Source organism: Brassica rapa, chromosome A03, assembly GCF_000309985.2.
Source record: "Brassica rapa cultivar Chiifu-401-42 chromosome A03, CAAS_Brap_v3.01, whole genome shotgun sequence".
Classification (NCBI taxonomy): Eukaryota; Viridiplantae; Streptophyta; class Magnoliopsida; order Brassicales; family Brassicaceae; genus Brassica; species Brassica rapa.
The window spans coordinates 6,905,908-6,922,576 of NC_024797.2; the positions used below are offsets into that span (position 1 = coordinate 6,905,908).

At 36.8% G+C, this 16,669-nt stretch overlaps 3 protein-coding genes across 3 annotated transcripts; 1 reads left to right on the forward strand and 2 right to left on the reverse strand.

Annotated features, from left to right (window-relative positions):
• The first annotated feature begins 1,322 nt into the window (after positions 1–1,322).
• On the forward strand, positions 1,323–2,095 carry LOC103857181 (non-specific lipid-transfer protein 3). Its single transcript, XM_009134357.3, has 2 exons — positions 1,323–1,755; positions 1,868–2,095. The coding sequence occupies exons 1-2, from the start codon at positions 1,427–1,429 to the stop codon at positions 1,875–1,877; spliced, it is 339 nt and encodes a 112-aa protein (XP_009132605.1). The 5' UTR covers positions 1,323–1,426; the 3' UTR covers positions 1,878–2,095.
• Positions 1,989–12,136, reverse strand: LOC103857183 (4-substituted benzoates-glutamate ligase GH3.12-like). The gene is made up of 4 exons (XM_033286951.1): positions 11,920–12,136; positions 6,175–7,909; positions 5,977–6,078; positions 1,989–5,890 (listed from the first exon to the last, which is right to left on the reverse strand). The coding sequence occupies exons 2-4, from the start codon at positions 6,459–6,461 to the stop codon at positions 4,459–4,461; spliced, it is 1,821 nt and encodes a 606-aa protein (XP_033142842.1). The 5' UTR covers positions 6,462–7,909; positions 11,920–12,136; the 3' UTR covers positions 1,989–4,458.
• A 2,935-nt stretch (positions 12,137–15,071) lies between these two features.
• On the reverse strand, positions 15,072–15,951 carry LOC103857188 (root meristem growth factor 5). Its single transcript, XM_009134363.2, has 2 exons — positions 15,656–15,951; positions 15,072–15,557 (listed from the first exon to the last, which is right to left on the reverse strand). Exons 1-2 carry the CDS (start codon positions 15,767–15,769, stop codon positions 15,408–15,410), a joined length of 264 nt encoding a protein of 87 aa, XP_009132611.1. The 5' UTR covers positions 15,770–15,951; the 3' UTR covers positions 15,072–15,407.
• Between the last annotated feature and the right edge of the window lie 718 nt (positions 15,952–16,669).

The window sequence follows — 16,669 nt, forward strand, 5'->3', positions numbered from 1 at the left end:
CAATTTTTTGGAGTTTTCCATAAAATTCTACAGCAATAAAATCTAAAAGTAAGAGTAAAAAGTCTACAGATTTTTTTCTACATCCAAAATTTTAAAGCTACATCCATTATCAATTGGACCTTATGTATTAGTTTATCTGTTTTGTGAACTTATGTTTATGATCACAAGTTTAGAAAAAAAAACTTTTGTGATCACACATACTAGCTTTAATTTGAAGTACTTAAATTTCTGTACAATTTTTTTTTAAAAAAAAAATCTGTTGATTGCAAATAATTAAATATGATTTTATACCTGACCTTAGCATAAAATTGTAATTATGTTTTTATTGATAGTAACTTTTATTTAATTGTTTAGCAATTGACATTTTTCAATCAGAGTTTTTCACAGTCGACTATAAGTAAAGAACTAAAGACTATTCTGCGAGCGATAAATTTACGGAATAGAGATGCTTGGAGAACCAAACCTATTTTCTCGCTGTATGATGGGAAACAATATTTGATGCATGAAACTCTTCAAATGGAGTATAATTTTTTTTTTCTTATGTGTGATGCAGGTAGAAACTATGAAACTCTTTAAATATTTGTTTCTATGCCGAGTGCCGACAAAACTATGACTTTATTATTTAAAGTTTTTGGGCAAAATTGTTTTGTCGGCACTCGGCATAGTTAATGGACATAGTTTTCTCCTTAGTTAATTAATGGAAAAACAAAAAGGTGGCCCAATGTAATTGGAGAGTGTGATGGGGATAGTTGGAAGAGTTCTGATGTTTACTGTTGGATACGCGTGTCCTTCTGCTACACACACTATTTAATTGGACGGTATTCAAATTTAATTCGCACAGTACGAACCTAATAGTTGATAAATTATTGATTTATCGTGTGCGAAACCAAAATAAATATTTTATTGTAATTTACAATTTTTCCATTTTCTTTATTTATAGTTATACTATATCGCTAGATAATCTTCTTTTTTAATTTTGTCAATGTTAAGACAAAAAATATTAACAAACAAATATACTATCACTACAAATCTTGTAATATCGCTCAAACCTAATATTATATATCTAAAAACAACCAAGGTGTTGTAAACTAATAAATTCTCAAAAGTATAATATTAGATATTTACGTAATCTCTGACAGACTAAAGTATATGTACATAAAAATTGTGATTATGAAACAAATTCTTCTGGTTAGTAGACAAGCCTAGAAGGAATGAAATGCATTAAATGCAAATCCAACTAATAACAGTCTTAACATATTCTAGTTAGTAGTTAGTCATCCTTTTCCCATTCTAAAATCCCTATATAAAACCCATCATCAACTCACACTTTTCTCACATCCAACATCATAACACAAGCTTAGAATCACAAAAGCAACTAAGTCTCCTTATTTTCTTATCACAAGACAAAAGAGAAAAGCAAAAGACAATGGCTTCGGCTCTGAGTTTTTTCACATGCCTTGTTTTGACTGTGTGCATAGTTGCATCAGTAGATGCAGCAATCTCATGTGGCACAGTGACAAGTAACTTGGTTCCATGTGCCGGCTATCTAATGAAAGGCGGGCCGGTGCCAGCTTCATGCTGCGCCGGAGTTTCAAAATTGAACAGTATGGCTAAAACCACACCGGACCGCCAACAAGCATGTAAATGCCTAAAGACCGCTGCAAAGAGCGTCAATCCAAGTCTAGCCTCTAGCCTTCCTGGAAAGTGCGGTGTTAGCATTCCCTATCCTATCTCCATGAGCACTAACTGCAACACGTAAGCTTTTTTTTTCTTTAAGTGAAATTTCACATTCTTTTGTTTTATTTTTACGTGATTAATTACGCGATATAGATAAAGACCATGATTTACTTCTTTTATATTGTTGCAGCGTCAAGTGAAGTGGGAACTCATATATCATGGATGAAGAGTATGGTCTATAGCATAAATAAAAAAGGGTCTATCTACGCTGACCTCAGCATGCCCTAGTTTGTCTTGTTTTTATTTTGTTGTTGAAAAGTTTGTCATGTTACTTTGTAATCTTTTGCTTTATATATATTGGGTCTCAATTATGTTTAAGATATGATAATATTATCTTATTAATCATCTTCTCTTCGTATATTTTCTTCAATATTAATCATATGTAGTGAATGAGAGTACTATATATATATATATCAAAATCTATATATATTCATTAATTAAGATCTTAGATTTTGGTGTCTTTATAAAATTTAGATTGGTACCAAATTTAAAACCAAACAATGTTTAGAAATACCAAGAAGAAATGCTGAATGGTTTCTCCCATCCAATTATAAACTTTAAGATGACAAGGGCTTAGATATCACCGTCACAATCATATTCATATAACGACAACTTAATTACAACATTGTTTTTGTTGAATCTAAATACAATATTACTAACAATCGAGATTGAATTATGAATCAAAAGAAATTTTCATACACGACGATTTCAACTACGCAAATCTTTTCTTTCTTTTTTACAATTACACGACGATTACTTATCTTAGTCTGAAATGGCTTTCGAGTCTTCTTGTTGCATTGATATCTCGCAATCATGTGTGTCCAACTTTTCTAAAAAAATAAACAAGATTCTGCACGGTTTACATATAAGTCGATCCATCTTGTGCTTCATCTAGTACCCTATTGCTTGCTCGAATCTCTCTTTTTGTAACTATCTGATTCTAGCGGATTGCTATTGGTCATTGACATAAACGATATGATAAAAGCTATGTTTAAGAAAATAGACGATTCAAATAAGACAAAATGATAGACATGAAGTCGAGATATAATCTCTTTACTTAACTTTAAATATTTGCTCCGTAATGAGACGAGACTGTATGAATATCGAGTCCCAAGATATAACCATGGGAAACGATCACGCTTCACTCGTGAACGCCCTATCGAACTATAAACTCTACGAAACACTTTCAGACTTATGACTTACGCTAAGGAATTTTTTATTGTTGGTTTTGATGTAAAAAGTAGTGAAATGAATGAAGAGAATCAGGTTTATTTTAAATAGAAGAACAAGAGTCACTTCCCGCAACAGTTGCTGCACGTGGGCGGAAATTTCGCGGAGATTACGGGAAGTTGAATTTCAAAAATTATTCCCCAAGATTCACTCTTATCTCGTTTAAATATTCCGAGAGAATAAAATGAATGATATTTTTATTTTCTAGATAAGTTACTTGTCGGGCAAAAACATTGAGTTTTACTTGGTCCCAGAAGCCTTGACTCAAGACCCATGTCCACGCCCACGCCCAACCAGCCGGTGGCAACATGCACATAGAAAGCCTACATCTCTCTTCAAGCCGTTTACAATCTTATGTCATAGACACATATATAAATAACTCTTCTCTTATCTACTTCCCCGACGTGGGACATTTCTCATATACTTAAATGACTTGATTTTGGGCTTAATAATATTTAGCCCAAGTCATTTTTCATTACATTTTAAATAAAAGCCATTGGGCCTTTTATTTGATCCAACACCTGCAACTCCAGGTAAAATCATATGCCACATTGATCATGAACAATAAAAATGCAGTCTATTTGTTAAGATGTCAATTACTCAACCATTTGATATCATCGTTAATAACTCAATAACTCGAGATCAGCCACTTAAGTGTGAAGATTTACATTCATTTGTAGTTAACTATTATGTTCTTAGTATTTCAGTCTACTAGAAAACTAGATTGTACTCTCAAGTATGTAAGAGTGTAAGTCCTAAGAAGAACATTCAGAAACTTTCAGAAATTTTGTTCTGATCGTATTTATTTATTTACTAGTATCTCTTTGATCTCAACTTGTTACTTCAGATGTTTTTTCCTCTGTTAAGATGGCTCTGTTATGGTGGAAACTCTGGCTGTGCTATAAAGACAGTTCCTAACTGAGTTTTAAGCTGTAAAGCATGTAGCCTCTCGTGATTTCAGATAACAAAGTATCATTCAGCTCTTCACTAAGAGCTACTCGTCTATGGTATTTACATTCGCTGGAATTGATATAATTTATCACATAACATATGTTTCACACACATTCTGTAACTATTCTCTAAATCTACACACATTTTTCTCTCGTTCCTACACCAAAAGTTCCCCAAATCACTTTTCTATCTTCTTTATTTCTTTTTATTTGTATGATCGTGGGTCCCAACTTATATGATTTTCCTGGATTTTGGTTTTCTTAACATTCAAGGCCTCCCTTAATTTTTCCAGTATTTTCTTTAAGCATTTACTCAAATTTCTCCAGGCTCAAAAAGTTTATATCGCAAAAAGGTGGGCTGCAAGGACATTAATCCTTGAAGTGGCATTAGAGAAAATATAACACAGCCACACTAGTAAGTAGTAAGAAACCAAATTGCACTTGCACAAGTAAAAATACACTTTAAAATAAAGATAGAAAAGCTTGAGTTTTTGTCTCCTCTTATTTGCGAAATTTTGCCAATGCATACAAAATATAAATATTAAGATGAAAACTTCAAAGAAAGGGACTTATCGGTAAAGAATCGAGCACGAACCTTTCTTTCTAAGATCGCTATGGCCTCGGTAGATTTGATGCAAATGGGCGTCTTGTATTGAGTTGAAGAAGCACCTTGACTGATGAAAAACTCCATGAGAGAATCAAAAGTTCCTTGTTGCACCACTCTTATCTCTAGAGCTCCAATTGATCCATTTTTCCTATATTCTTTGTAAAAATTATCCAGCGATTCCTCCACGACGTAACAACATTCTACTAAAACCTTATCATCAATTTTAGCTATGTCATTGCTATATTTGCCTTTGAGTTCCCAGTAAAGAACATAGTGACCTGGAGTGGTAGAAATATCAGCATAGCCTGTGAAGTCCATCAACATCAAATTTGATGATTCAAGAACCATCTTTGCATGTGTCACCGCATTTAAAAGAGCTTGATCCGTAGTTATCTCCATATGAACACTTAGAACCAAATTTCCTCTACGGGCAAATCTAAACTGAGGTGCGTTGTTGTAAAATCCAGTCACTTGTACAATATCACCCATCTTATATCGGTGTAGGCCTAGCAAAAAAAATAATACCAATCCATCAGCTGAAAATAAAAATGTAAAATTATTTGTTAAGTAAAAGTGTAACTCACCAGAGTGATTTGTGACCAAAGTCTCGTAATGACACCCTAGCTTGACATCCACAAGATCAACAATTTCGACTTCATCACCAGCATCAACAAGTAAGAACTCAAAATATGAAAAGTGGGGCATAAACGTGTATGACACATCTTGTGGTTTGCAAAGAGGATTTATATTAATCCCAAACATTGTTTCCGAAGAAACATAACTCGACGAAATCAAAGGCAGCTTGTTAGAGTAAAACTCCAACGTTGGGATGTGTTGAGCCATTTGACCGGTTGCAATGCTTTCGATGAATTTGGTTTTAGGCCAAAGTCTTTGAATTATACCTTCCCATGACTTTTGGTTGCATTCATTTTCTATGAGATCAGCCAATTCAGGATTAGGTTCTCCAAGGATCTTGGAAACAGAATCCCTACAGCTAATATCAGTGATCCACTCGCTAAGATGGCCATAACGAATATTAGTGCAAATTTCTTTCCAATGTTTTTCAAGAAAAGTAATTACACGGAGCAAGGTGGAAACAAAGGCTGTACCAACCTTCACAACCTCGTCTCTTAGAACTATGCCACACAGAAGATGACAGTACAAACTCTGTTTGTTGTCTAAACACAGTATGACTTCATCAGGACTTGTGAATGACCAATGCCAATACGATGGTCGGTTCTTGAAGTAATCACTCTTGAAGAAGAGCGTCGTCGCAGCTGAAACTGGCAGCCCAGAGGGAGTTGTTTGCTCTGGAACACAGAAGTTAAACACCATTCCCTTTCCATGCTCAAGACCATCAAAATGCCTATGAAACCAAAAGAGACTTTGATTATTACTTTACAAATGCACAATTGTTTTATTAAAACAAAAATACACTTTTTAAATCATTACTTGCTTATAACGAGTGAGCGGTAACAATAGATGAAGTTCAAATTTTCCAAGTATTTCTTGTTACATGGAAACATCTTCCGTTTTCCTCCAGATGTTCCGGAACTACAATAGAAAAACAAACATTTTAGAGCATTAATTTCGATCAAATAGTAATCAATAAGGAAAAAAAGAAACTAAGAAGAGACTTAAAGTGTATACCTTAGTGAGAATCCGGTAACAGGTTTGCCAGAAATAACGTCAAAGGGCTCTCCATTTGCGACACGATCGATGAAAAGCTTCACATCGTCGTAGGTCGTCACCGGAACATTCTTTTTAAAAAGCTCTTTATCAGAACTCCCATGGAGAAAAGGCCTAAGATACTCAGTGTTAGCATTAAGTGTGAGTATCTCCTTTAATACATCGTCTTGCATTTGTTTCACATTGGACGTCAAGTCTTCCAAAACCTTCTCGTCTAATTTATCGCTGAGATCAGCCCACATACTCATATTTAATTGTCTCTTAGTTCTTTGATTTTCTTAGTCCTCCTGAAATCAAAGAACTCATTATACAGCAAATTGGCAATAGATATAAAATTATTTTATACGTACAAGACTAGTTAAACCCTCAGCATAATAGGGTCATTCCATGAATATTGACATATTGCTATTGTCTGTCAGTTAAAAAAAACAAACCTTAGCGTTTTCCGCAATTGGAAACTCGATAACTCTAATCGTATTCACGTCAATGGCATCATGCAAACATGGCATGTCCTTCTTATATATTGACTATTAACTTATTTACAAAAAAAATCTTTGTTTTAAAATTGAATTTTCAAAACTTAATTTACACATAACTTCCCGGGTTTTCACGTCAGAGAAGATAAAAGCTATGTATATTCAAATGTTAATATTACAAACCCCATATAAAAGTATGTAAATCACAACTCACAAGCGGATAGTTTTTGAAGCATGTTCAGTGTTTAATAAAATATTTAACGTTGTACATTAAAAAGTCTCCAGCGGGAATAACGATTTTCTTTGTTTGACTAGATTATAAAGAAATTAATGAGATTTTAGGAAAACGTGTGAAACGATTTGGAAAATGTGGTAAGCTAACACAAGATGCTATATGTTTGTACGCGGATAAAACGATGATGTGTGAGATAAATAATCGTACGAATCTTAGTTTAATTTTCTTACTATTTTAGCTAATTAATCAAGTCCCCATGCAGCTACCTATGAGCAATGACCTATCTTCACGTAAGGCGCAAGTCTGAACAAATGCACGCTTCTCCACTTCAACTCACACTCCGCACATGTAGAAAATCTCGTTACCCTTGAAAATCGGATCTACACCTCGTTAATCCGGATTATTACACTTAAACAATTTAGTTATATACTTTTGTGAGGCTTTGGTGCCTCTTGGGCCATCCAGGACTGGGCTGGTTAAATGGGCTTCGACTGAACCTGAAAGATAAAACAAGATGGGCTTAGTCTTGTGCAATAAGGAGTCCAAGTTCTAATAGAAAACAAGATCAGATGCATATGACGGTGGATTGATAAATCCTTCTCCAACTAGAACTAGCTCAAATCAGGTTGTATAAATATAGGTCTCATCTCTTCTTTGTAGTAACAGAAACATATAAACTCTCTAAAGCATAGAACACGCAACTAGTGCGAAGCTTGTAACGTTTTCGATTCATAGTGATATAGAGTTTGTCTCCGGTTTGGAGAGGACTCGCCCAACATATTGTTGTGTCGATTTACTTGTTACAAGAAACAGCCAAGGTCGATTCTCTACAAGTGGTATCAGAGCCAGGTTAACAGAGATCCTAGTTACAGAGATTCGAGGGCAAGATTCAATAAACAAGCAAGGAGAATTCTTATCTGGTGCGGAGAAGAAGACTCAGCTCGTTGGTGATTGAAGCTTGAAGACTACGGCGTGTTACAGCAACCTGCAAACAAAAGAAAATAAGTTTACGGGTTATAAGAAAGATGGAAGCAATTTCAAAGAAATTTGAAGTGGAAAAATTCGATGGCAAAGGTGATTTTGGTCTATGGAAATATAAGATGCTGTGTCAGTTAGAGATCTTTGGTTTGGGGTCTGTTCTTAAAGAGAAAACTCCTTCTACGGATGTTGAAGGTGAAGAACAGAAAGATGAAAAACCTGATCCTAAGGAGCAAGACCGGGAATTGCGTACAAAGAATCTGATCAGTTTGTGTCTATCTGACCTTATTCTGCGCAAGGTTATGCAAGAGCCTACAGCACTGGCTATGTGGAAGGCTCTAGAAGCTGAGTATCAGACCAAGACATTACCCAATCGAATCTACATGAAGCAGAGATATGCAGGTTTCAGAATGGAAGAGCACAAGTCCATTGAGGAAAATATGGATGTGTTTCTGAAACTTGTAGCTGATCTAGCAAGTCTGGACATTAAGATCAGTGAAGAAGATCAAGCAATTCAGATCTTAACCAGCTTGCCCAAGCAATACGAGTCTCTCGTTGATGCATTAAAATACGGCAGCGGCAAAGAAATTTTAACAGTTCGTGATGTTACGAGCTCAGCTTATTCTAAGGAAGTTGAATTAAGGGAGAAGGGACTTCTTAACAAGTCCAAGAGTAACTCAGAGGGGCTGTACGTTGGCAACAACAGAGGCAGGGGCGAAAAGAAAAACGACAAGACTTGGAGAGCTAGATCAAAGAGTAAAAACAGATCACAATCAAGACCTAAGTTCTCTAAAGAATGTTGGACGTGTGGCAAAGAGGGACATTTTAAAAAGCAGTGTCCGGAGAGAAAGCCATCAAATTCGGTCAACATAGCTGAAAAGAAAGAAGAACCATTAGTGTTAGTAGCTAGCCAGCAAGCTATTAAGGACGAGTGGGTACTTGATTCTGGTTGTACGTTCCATATTACTCCAAATAAAGATGTCTTATTTGATCTGGAAGACATAGAAGGAGGAAAGGTTTTGATGGGAAATAACACCATCAGCGAGATCAAAGGGATAGGAAAAATCAGGATCATGAACGATGATGGATCAAGCGTGATTCTCACTGATGTGCGTTACATGCCAACGATGGGCAGAAATCTTATTTCCTACGGTTTATTGGAGAAGATGGGATGTAGATATGAAGGCAAGGACTTCATGGTGCAGTTTTACAAAGGATATAAGAAGGTTATTTCTGGAAAATACTGTGATGGCTTATATTACTTACAAGGAACAGTATTGAATGGTGAAGCTGCAGTCGCAAGACCTGATATCGATCTGACTAAGAGGTGGCATTCTAGACTTGGACATATGAGTCTAAAGGGTATGAATATCCTAGTTAAAGACGGATACTTAAACGAGAAAGACGTAAAAACGTTGGAGTTTTGCGAGAACTGCGTTTTGGGCAAAGCACATAAGTTAAGCTTCCCAAAGGGCAAGCATACGTCTAAAGAAGTCCTAGAATACATTCATTCAGACTTATGGGGTTCACCTTCGGTGATTGAAAGTCTCGGAGGCTGCTACTACTTCGTTACGTTCATTGATGACTTTTCTAGGAAAGTTTGGATCTATTTCCTAAGATCAAAAGACGAAGTATTTCAGAACTTCAAGGAATGGAAGACAAGCGTCGAGACTAAGACAGGAAAGAAGGTGAAGTGTCTTAGGACGGATAACGGATTAGAATTCTGCAACACACAGATGGACACTTTGTGTAAAGAAGCAGGAATCAAACGACACAGAACATGCGTCTATACTCCTCAACAAAACGGAGTATCAGAACGCATGAACCGTACGATCATGGATAAAGTTCGGTGTATGCTGACAGAGGCAGGCTTAGAGCAAAAATTCTGGGCGGAAGCGGCTTCTACGGCTGTCTACTTGATCAACCGATCTCCAAGTTCAGCTATTAACTTCAAGCTACCGGAAGAGATGTGGTCTGGAACTAAAATTGACCTAAACCATCTAAGGAAGTTTGGCTGCACAGCCTATGTTCACGTAACTCAAGCCAAAACCAGTCCAAGAGCAATGAAGGGAACTTTCTTAGGATATCCAATGGGGACTAAAGGCTATCGAGTTTGGCTACCAGAAGAGTTAAGATGTACAATTAGCAGGAATGTGATATTTAATGAAGAAGAGATGTTTAAAGACATCAAGGAAATCAGCGAGAAGAAGAAGAGACCGAAGAAAGTAACGTTCAACCCGGTGCTGATTCAAGGACCTTCAAACGTATCTATTGACGCAGAGGATACAGTTCAAGGTGGAGTTTCTCCAGCATCAGAAACCTCAGTAACTGAATCCTCAAGCTCAGAAAGTGAAGAAGAAGATGTGGAAGCTGAACGGGAAAATCTAGATAATTACATTCTTGCGAGAGATAGAATCAGAAGAGAGGTGAAAAAGCCTTCTAGGTTCGATGATTCAGACTGTGTGGCTTATGCTCTAGCTACAGCAGAAGAGATAAATATGGATGAACCTAAATCCTATTTAGAAGCAAGAAGAAGTAAAAGCTGGAAGTTATGGAATATAGGAATGCAAGAAGAGATGGATTCACTGGAGAAAAATCAGACTTGGAAACTGGTTGATAAACCAGAGAATAAGAAGATTATTGGCAGCAAGTGGGTCTTCAAACTGAAAGAAGGCATTCCTGGAGTAGAGAAGCCGAGATACAAAGCTAGATTAGTAGCTAAAGGGTTTTCACAAGTTGAAGGGATCGACTACACAGAGGTGTTTGCACCAGTGGTGAAACACGTGTCGATTAGAATTATGCTGTCACTTGTTGCAAATTATGATCTTGATTTGGAACAACTAGACGTGAAAACGGCTTTCCTATACGGAACGTTAGACGAGGAGATTTATATGGCACAGCCAGAAGGTTTTGTTGAGACAGGAAAAGAAGATCAAGTTTGTCTCCTATTAAAATCTCTCTACGGATTGAAACAGTCACCAAGACAGTGGAATAGGAGATTTGACACTTTCATGAAGGAACAAGGCTTCGACAGAAGTGCATACGATCCTTGTGTCTACATTAAAGGTTCAGACCTAGCTCATATAGTTTATCTATTGATCTATGTCGATGACATGCTAATAGCGTCTAAAGATTCTAAAGAAATTAAGAGAGTCAAAGATAGCTTGAAGAAAGAGTTTGAGATGAAAGACCTTGGAGCAGCTTCAAGAATACTTGGAATGGATATTATTAGAGACAGAAAGAAAGGAACTCTAAAGCTATCACAAGGAAAGTATTTGCAGAAGGTGCTGGAAACTTTCAACATGACTGAAAGCAAAGCTGTGGTTACTCCTATCGGACCACAGTTTAAACTTAAAAGTTTGACACAAGAAGAGGAAAATGTGGAAGCGAGATTCATGAGCGAGATACCATACGCATCAGCTGTAGGAAGCTTGATGTACGCAATGGTGGGATCTAGACCAGACTTATGCTTCGCAGTGGGCTTGATCAGCCGTTACATGAGCAAGCCAGGAAGACAACACTGGGAAACTGTTAAGTGGGTGATGAGATACCTACAAGGAGCTCTAGATTCAGATCTATTGTTTACTAAAGGAGAAGATTTCAAAGTACGAGGATTCTGTGACGCAGACTACGCAACCGATTTGGACAGAAGAAGATCCGTGACAGGATATGTGTTTCAAGTCGGAGGCAACACAATAAGCTGGAGATCAGGTCTCCAACATATTGTCGCACTATCAACGACAGAATCAGAATACATGGCATTAGCCGAAGCTTTTAAAGAAGCATTATGGCTTAAGGGGTTTGTTAGTGAATTGGGATTCAAGCAAGATGATGTGAGAGTGTTTTCAGATTCACAGAGTGCTATACACTTAGCTAAGAATGGAGGATTCCATGAAAGGACTAAGCATATAGATACTAGACTACACTTTATGAGAGACGTAATTGAGGCTGGCGACGTTACGGTTCACAAGATTCACACATCTATCAACCCTGCAGATTTTCTAACTAAGTGTGTACCTGGACAGAAGTTCGAGACATGCTTGGAGATCCTCAAGGTTCTGCCTTAGAAGGTCTCGTGTGGCTGCAGGTGACAATGCTGTCGAGTTGATCACCTCGCGGAAAGGCCACAAAAGAAAATATCAGTTTCAGGAAAAATAAACTGATGGTTCGACAGGGTTATTATAAAGCTCGGAAAGAAGATGAATTTGAATGTAGAAGATTACCTTTAAATAATGACGGGTGTAGACAGGAGCTGTCTATGCAAAGAATCTGAAAAAATTATTCAGGAAATACTAGTCAAAGAATTGTTTTATGCAGAGATTAAGCTTCAAACAGAAGCTGGAAAAACATTATAAAGAGATGAATCAGAAGCTCTACCTGAAGACGTGGGGTTGTAGCAAGGAAACGCCTGCAACACAGTTGTGAACAAAAGTTATTAATTCACAAGTTCAAAGCTCTTAAAGGAATTGAAGCAATAATTCTAATTTGATTACCTTACGGAAGTAACGATGGTGAAGAGACGTCAACACCATGAACTGTAACATTAAACAAGGAGATATGTTTAATTATTCAACAAAAGAATCTTTCGTTACAGGTTTCTAGGAGAGCTTAAAAGACACGTATGTATACAGGAAGGAAAGTCAAAACAAAAGAGGATACCTTTTGGTCTTTGACAAAGTTCTGGTTCGTTTTTTTTCCGAAGGTGGCGTGAGGAGGAGTTAAGTGGCTTTGCCATTTGATAATCACAAAGCTACAACAGATTCATCAAGGCACGAGCTGGAAAAGAAATTGAAATCAAAGGTTAAAACTTTGTTCAATGTCTAAGGAAGAAGACAAAGAGGAGCAAAGGGAACCTGAGACGTCAATGGCGGAAGCGGTGATAGCTAAACGCCGGTGAAGACGAGCGGCGGTGAAGTCGGGATCTTGTCTTGGTCACGGGGAATCGAAGGAGAGAGAGATTACAGCAAGGGCGAGATAGAGAGGAGCAAGGATCGGAGAGAATCATGCATCTCCGGTGACGACGGCATCAAGGAACAGACGATCGTCGGAGAAGACGAAGCGGTGAGCTCGTCGAAGCTTCTGGTCGCCAAAGGAGAGAGACGGAGAAGTCGATGAGTGAGGCCAAAGAGTCAAGGTGGAGAATGTGAGGCTTTGGTGCCTCTTGGGCCATCCAGGACTGGGCTGGTTAAATGGGCTTCGACTGAACCTGAAAGATAAAACAAGATGGGCTTAGTCTTGTGCAATAAGGAGTCCAAGTTCTAATAGGAAACAAGATCAGATGCATATGACGGTGGATTGATAAATCCTTCTCCAACTAGAACTAGCTCAAATCAGGTTGTATAAATATAGGTCTCATCTCTTCTTTGTAGTAACAAAAACATATAAACTCTCTAAAGCATAGAACACGCAACTAGTGCGAAGCTTGTAACGTTTTCGATTCATAGTGATATAGAGTTTGTCTCCGGTTTGGAGAGGACTCGCCCAACATATTGTTGTGTCGATTTACTTGTTACAAGAAACAGCCAAGGTCGATTCTCTACAACTTTCTAATGTTATTACCTAGGTTTAACTAAATGGTAGTCAAATTCTCAGAATTATATACTGTCTAATGAATTATTTATTGCACAAGTTGCAAGTTACTTTTATATATGCATGTATATATACATTATTTTGTTTTTGATGAAACTATTATATTGTAATGCACGAACAAATAAAATAAAAATTGAAACTACGACTTTTTGAGTCATACAATTTCATTTGGAAGATTATAGTAGATTAAACTTACACTGTAGCTAAGTCTGAAGTAACAAATAAGCCAAAGAGAGTAAAAAGTGAGAAAAGCTAACTCACTATACCCATATATTTTTTTTCACTATACCCATATAATTTACCCACACTACATCACAATTCCTCGACTTCATTTAACAGTCATGTGTAGACTAATAGACAATAGCCCTGTTTTTTTCGCAAACGCTGGCAGCAACTGAAAATTACATCTTTACCATCGGAAATGCAGCGCCCGTGGAACAACACAAATTTACTCTCGTTTTTCAGTCGCAGCAGCAAAAATCCGACGCTGGAAATATCAGCGATAGAAGCGTCTCCTTTTTCAGTCACTGTGGCAAGCTAAGATAATTAAATTCACTTTTGAAATCGTTCATCTTGTCTCCGTCAAAGTGTTATTCTTTTTAAGTTTAATATAAGAGTTTCGTAACAAAAGGAAGCTTTACAGGATAGTTTTGTGAAGTAGAATGAGAGTATTATAAGATTGGGTGTAGAATGTCCAGAAGAACGTTTTTTGTCCATAAGAAGTTGGCCGGAAGGGGCAATGTCCTATTTATGGATGATATTTCTTCCTTGGTTGGATATCAGGTCATGAGGGCATCATTTGTATCTAGTATCGGTTATCTGAGTTGACCTATTACAAAGCACTCTAATGTTTTTCACCTACCATTTTTGGCATTTGAAACATGTCCTTGTGCTCAGACAGTTGTGAGTCCGCGGTGGCAATGGGTTTAATGCCCAAATATTTTTGAAAAGTTCTCCAATTCCTTCTTGACAAACTATAGCTTTCCTGGCTAAAATATTAGGCCATATGTTGATTGTTTCCTATGTGCAAAAATGGTAGAGATTAACATATATTTCCAGCCTCTAGTAGTGTATATGAAATTTTGGAGCTTGAGGTTATCAATGTTGGCATTGAAGATGGTTGATATTGGCATTGTCTCTTTCAAAGACCAGATTAGTTTACCTAGTGACCAGCATGCCTAATAACCCACAACCAAACCGAGAGTTCCGCCTTTTTGGTGGTGTGTCGTCCATCAAATTAACCCATTCCACCATCTAGAAATGTACCATTACTGGTTGGCTCGATCCACCTCATTCTTGAGTATCTACCACTTTGATATGTGATGCATCATAACTGTATTTAAGTTACCTTCATTAGGCTAGATCCATTTATCAAGATCCAAGCAATATAATAATTTTGTTGTGTCAATCTTGTTTGTTATTCCAATTTTTTTTGTTGGATTTGGATTGTTTTGTTTCTTGACATGATATATAATTAAATGTTAGATCGTAATTGTTCGACTTAGTTAAACTATTCTTGTGTTTGGCTATTTATGACTTTTTATAGGATATATATTCATAGAAAAAGATTAGTAACTATCTGATATATCATCCATGTTGTGGACAATCATGATATTGATAAATATAATCTGAATACTGGAAACAAAACTGATAAAGAGATTGTAAATGGACCAATATTGGTTGGACATTAAATGGACCAGATCGTCAAATTTGTGACGTAGCTAAATAGATGCGTCTCTTTTGGGAAACTTACTGAAAATAGATAGATTTTTTGTCAGCTGTGAAAACATGAACCTATACTTCAAAAAACATATTCCACACTGAAAACATATTAAGAAAATTGTTAAGAACCGAACCTATTTACTCTCTCACGTACAAAAAAAATTATAAAGTTGAAAAAACAAAAGAGAGAGGTTTCAGTTATGGCGTGGAGGCCGAGTGGAAGGCTTCGGGTAATCTGCAAATAAGAGCGGCGGGCGGTGATGGCGGTTCTTCTTTACGCCCGGCACAAACCGAGATACTCTAACCGGTTCTTTAGATGTCAAACCGGGGACAACATTTTGATCCTAAACCACATGAATACATAAAGAAAGCCGTTTAGAGAAGATATGAAAGACACATTTTCGAAGAAAGTAATATTTTAAAGCTGATGTAAATCACGAACCTTGTCAAGCGAAATCTGAGAATCTGTGATGTGAACGTTGTCGAGGTGGCGAGAATTAGAAAGATGCAAGAGCAGAAACAAGAGAAGGACTGAAACAGCATGAACTGAGCTCATTGTGTCACAAAAAAACGGTCAAATACTCACAAGGCTTAACGATTATTCAACGTATAAGGACTCTAAGTAAGTAGTAGTCACTATATAATATGTGAAAAGTTCACGCATAAATATTTGAAAATTCCAAACCAAGAAAAAACACAGAATAAAGAAAGTGTTTATTTATTTATTTATCAATCCAGATGAACGTGCTGGAAAAGCTCATGGGAAAACCAAAGGTGAGTCAAAGAGGAGAGAATAAAAACAAAAGGAAAAGGACATTTAAACCTCGGTGAAAAACGAGTGATTTACTACTTCTTGTCTCTCCACCCGTCTCCTCTTGACCAATCTCCAAAACTTACCGACCACCACGGTTAAGCTAGTTTCTAATTGTATTATTATATAGGTCCTATTATATAGTAATATACTATGTGAAAGACATAAAGCACTTTGTGAATGCATTACTTTAATTACCTAAATGGTTTTTGTCTGCTTCGAGAAGGGTTTGGAGGTTGACGATGACTACTGTCTGCCTCTTTAACGGATTTAAGTACTACCACTTTTTGAGATTTGACACAATCCACAAGACATTTTGTCTTCAAAAAGTCCTCTTGAATTGCCCAAATCATGCATGTTTCTAAACAAATAATACATGTTAGTTACAAAGTTTAAGAGCTTCAAGAACCAAGAACCCAACATCTGGACCAAGAATGTTCCCTGAAAATGTCTTTCCTCTGCTCCAAGAAGCCATGAAACCTGCAAACTCAAGCTAATCAAACTGGAACAGAGTAGACAGAAAGGACCCATCTTTAAGGAAACAAACAGCTGATCATTTGGTTACACCACAGAAGATTTATTTGGAACAATGACAATACATTCTGTAGTAAATTTATTTTTTATTTATAATAAAATTACACGTTC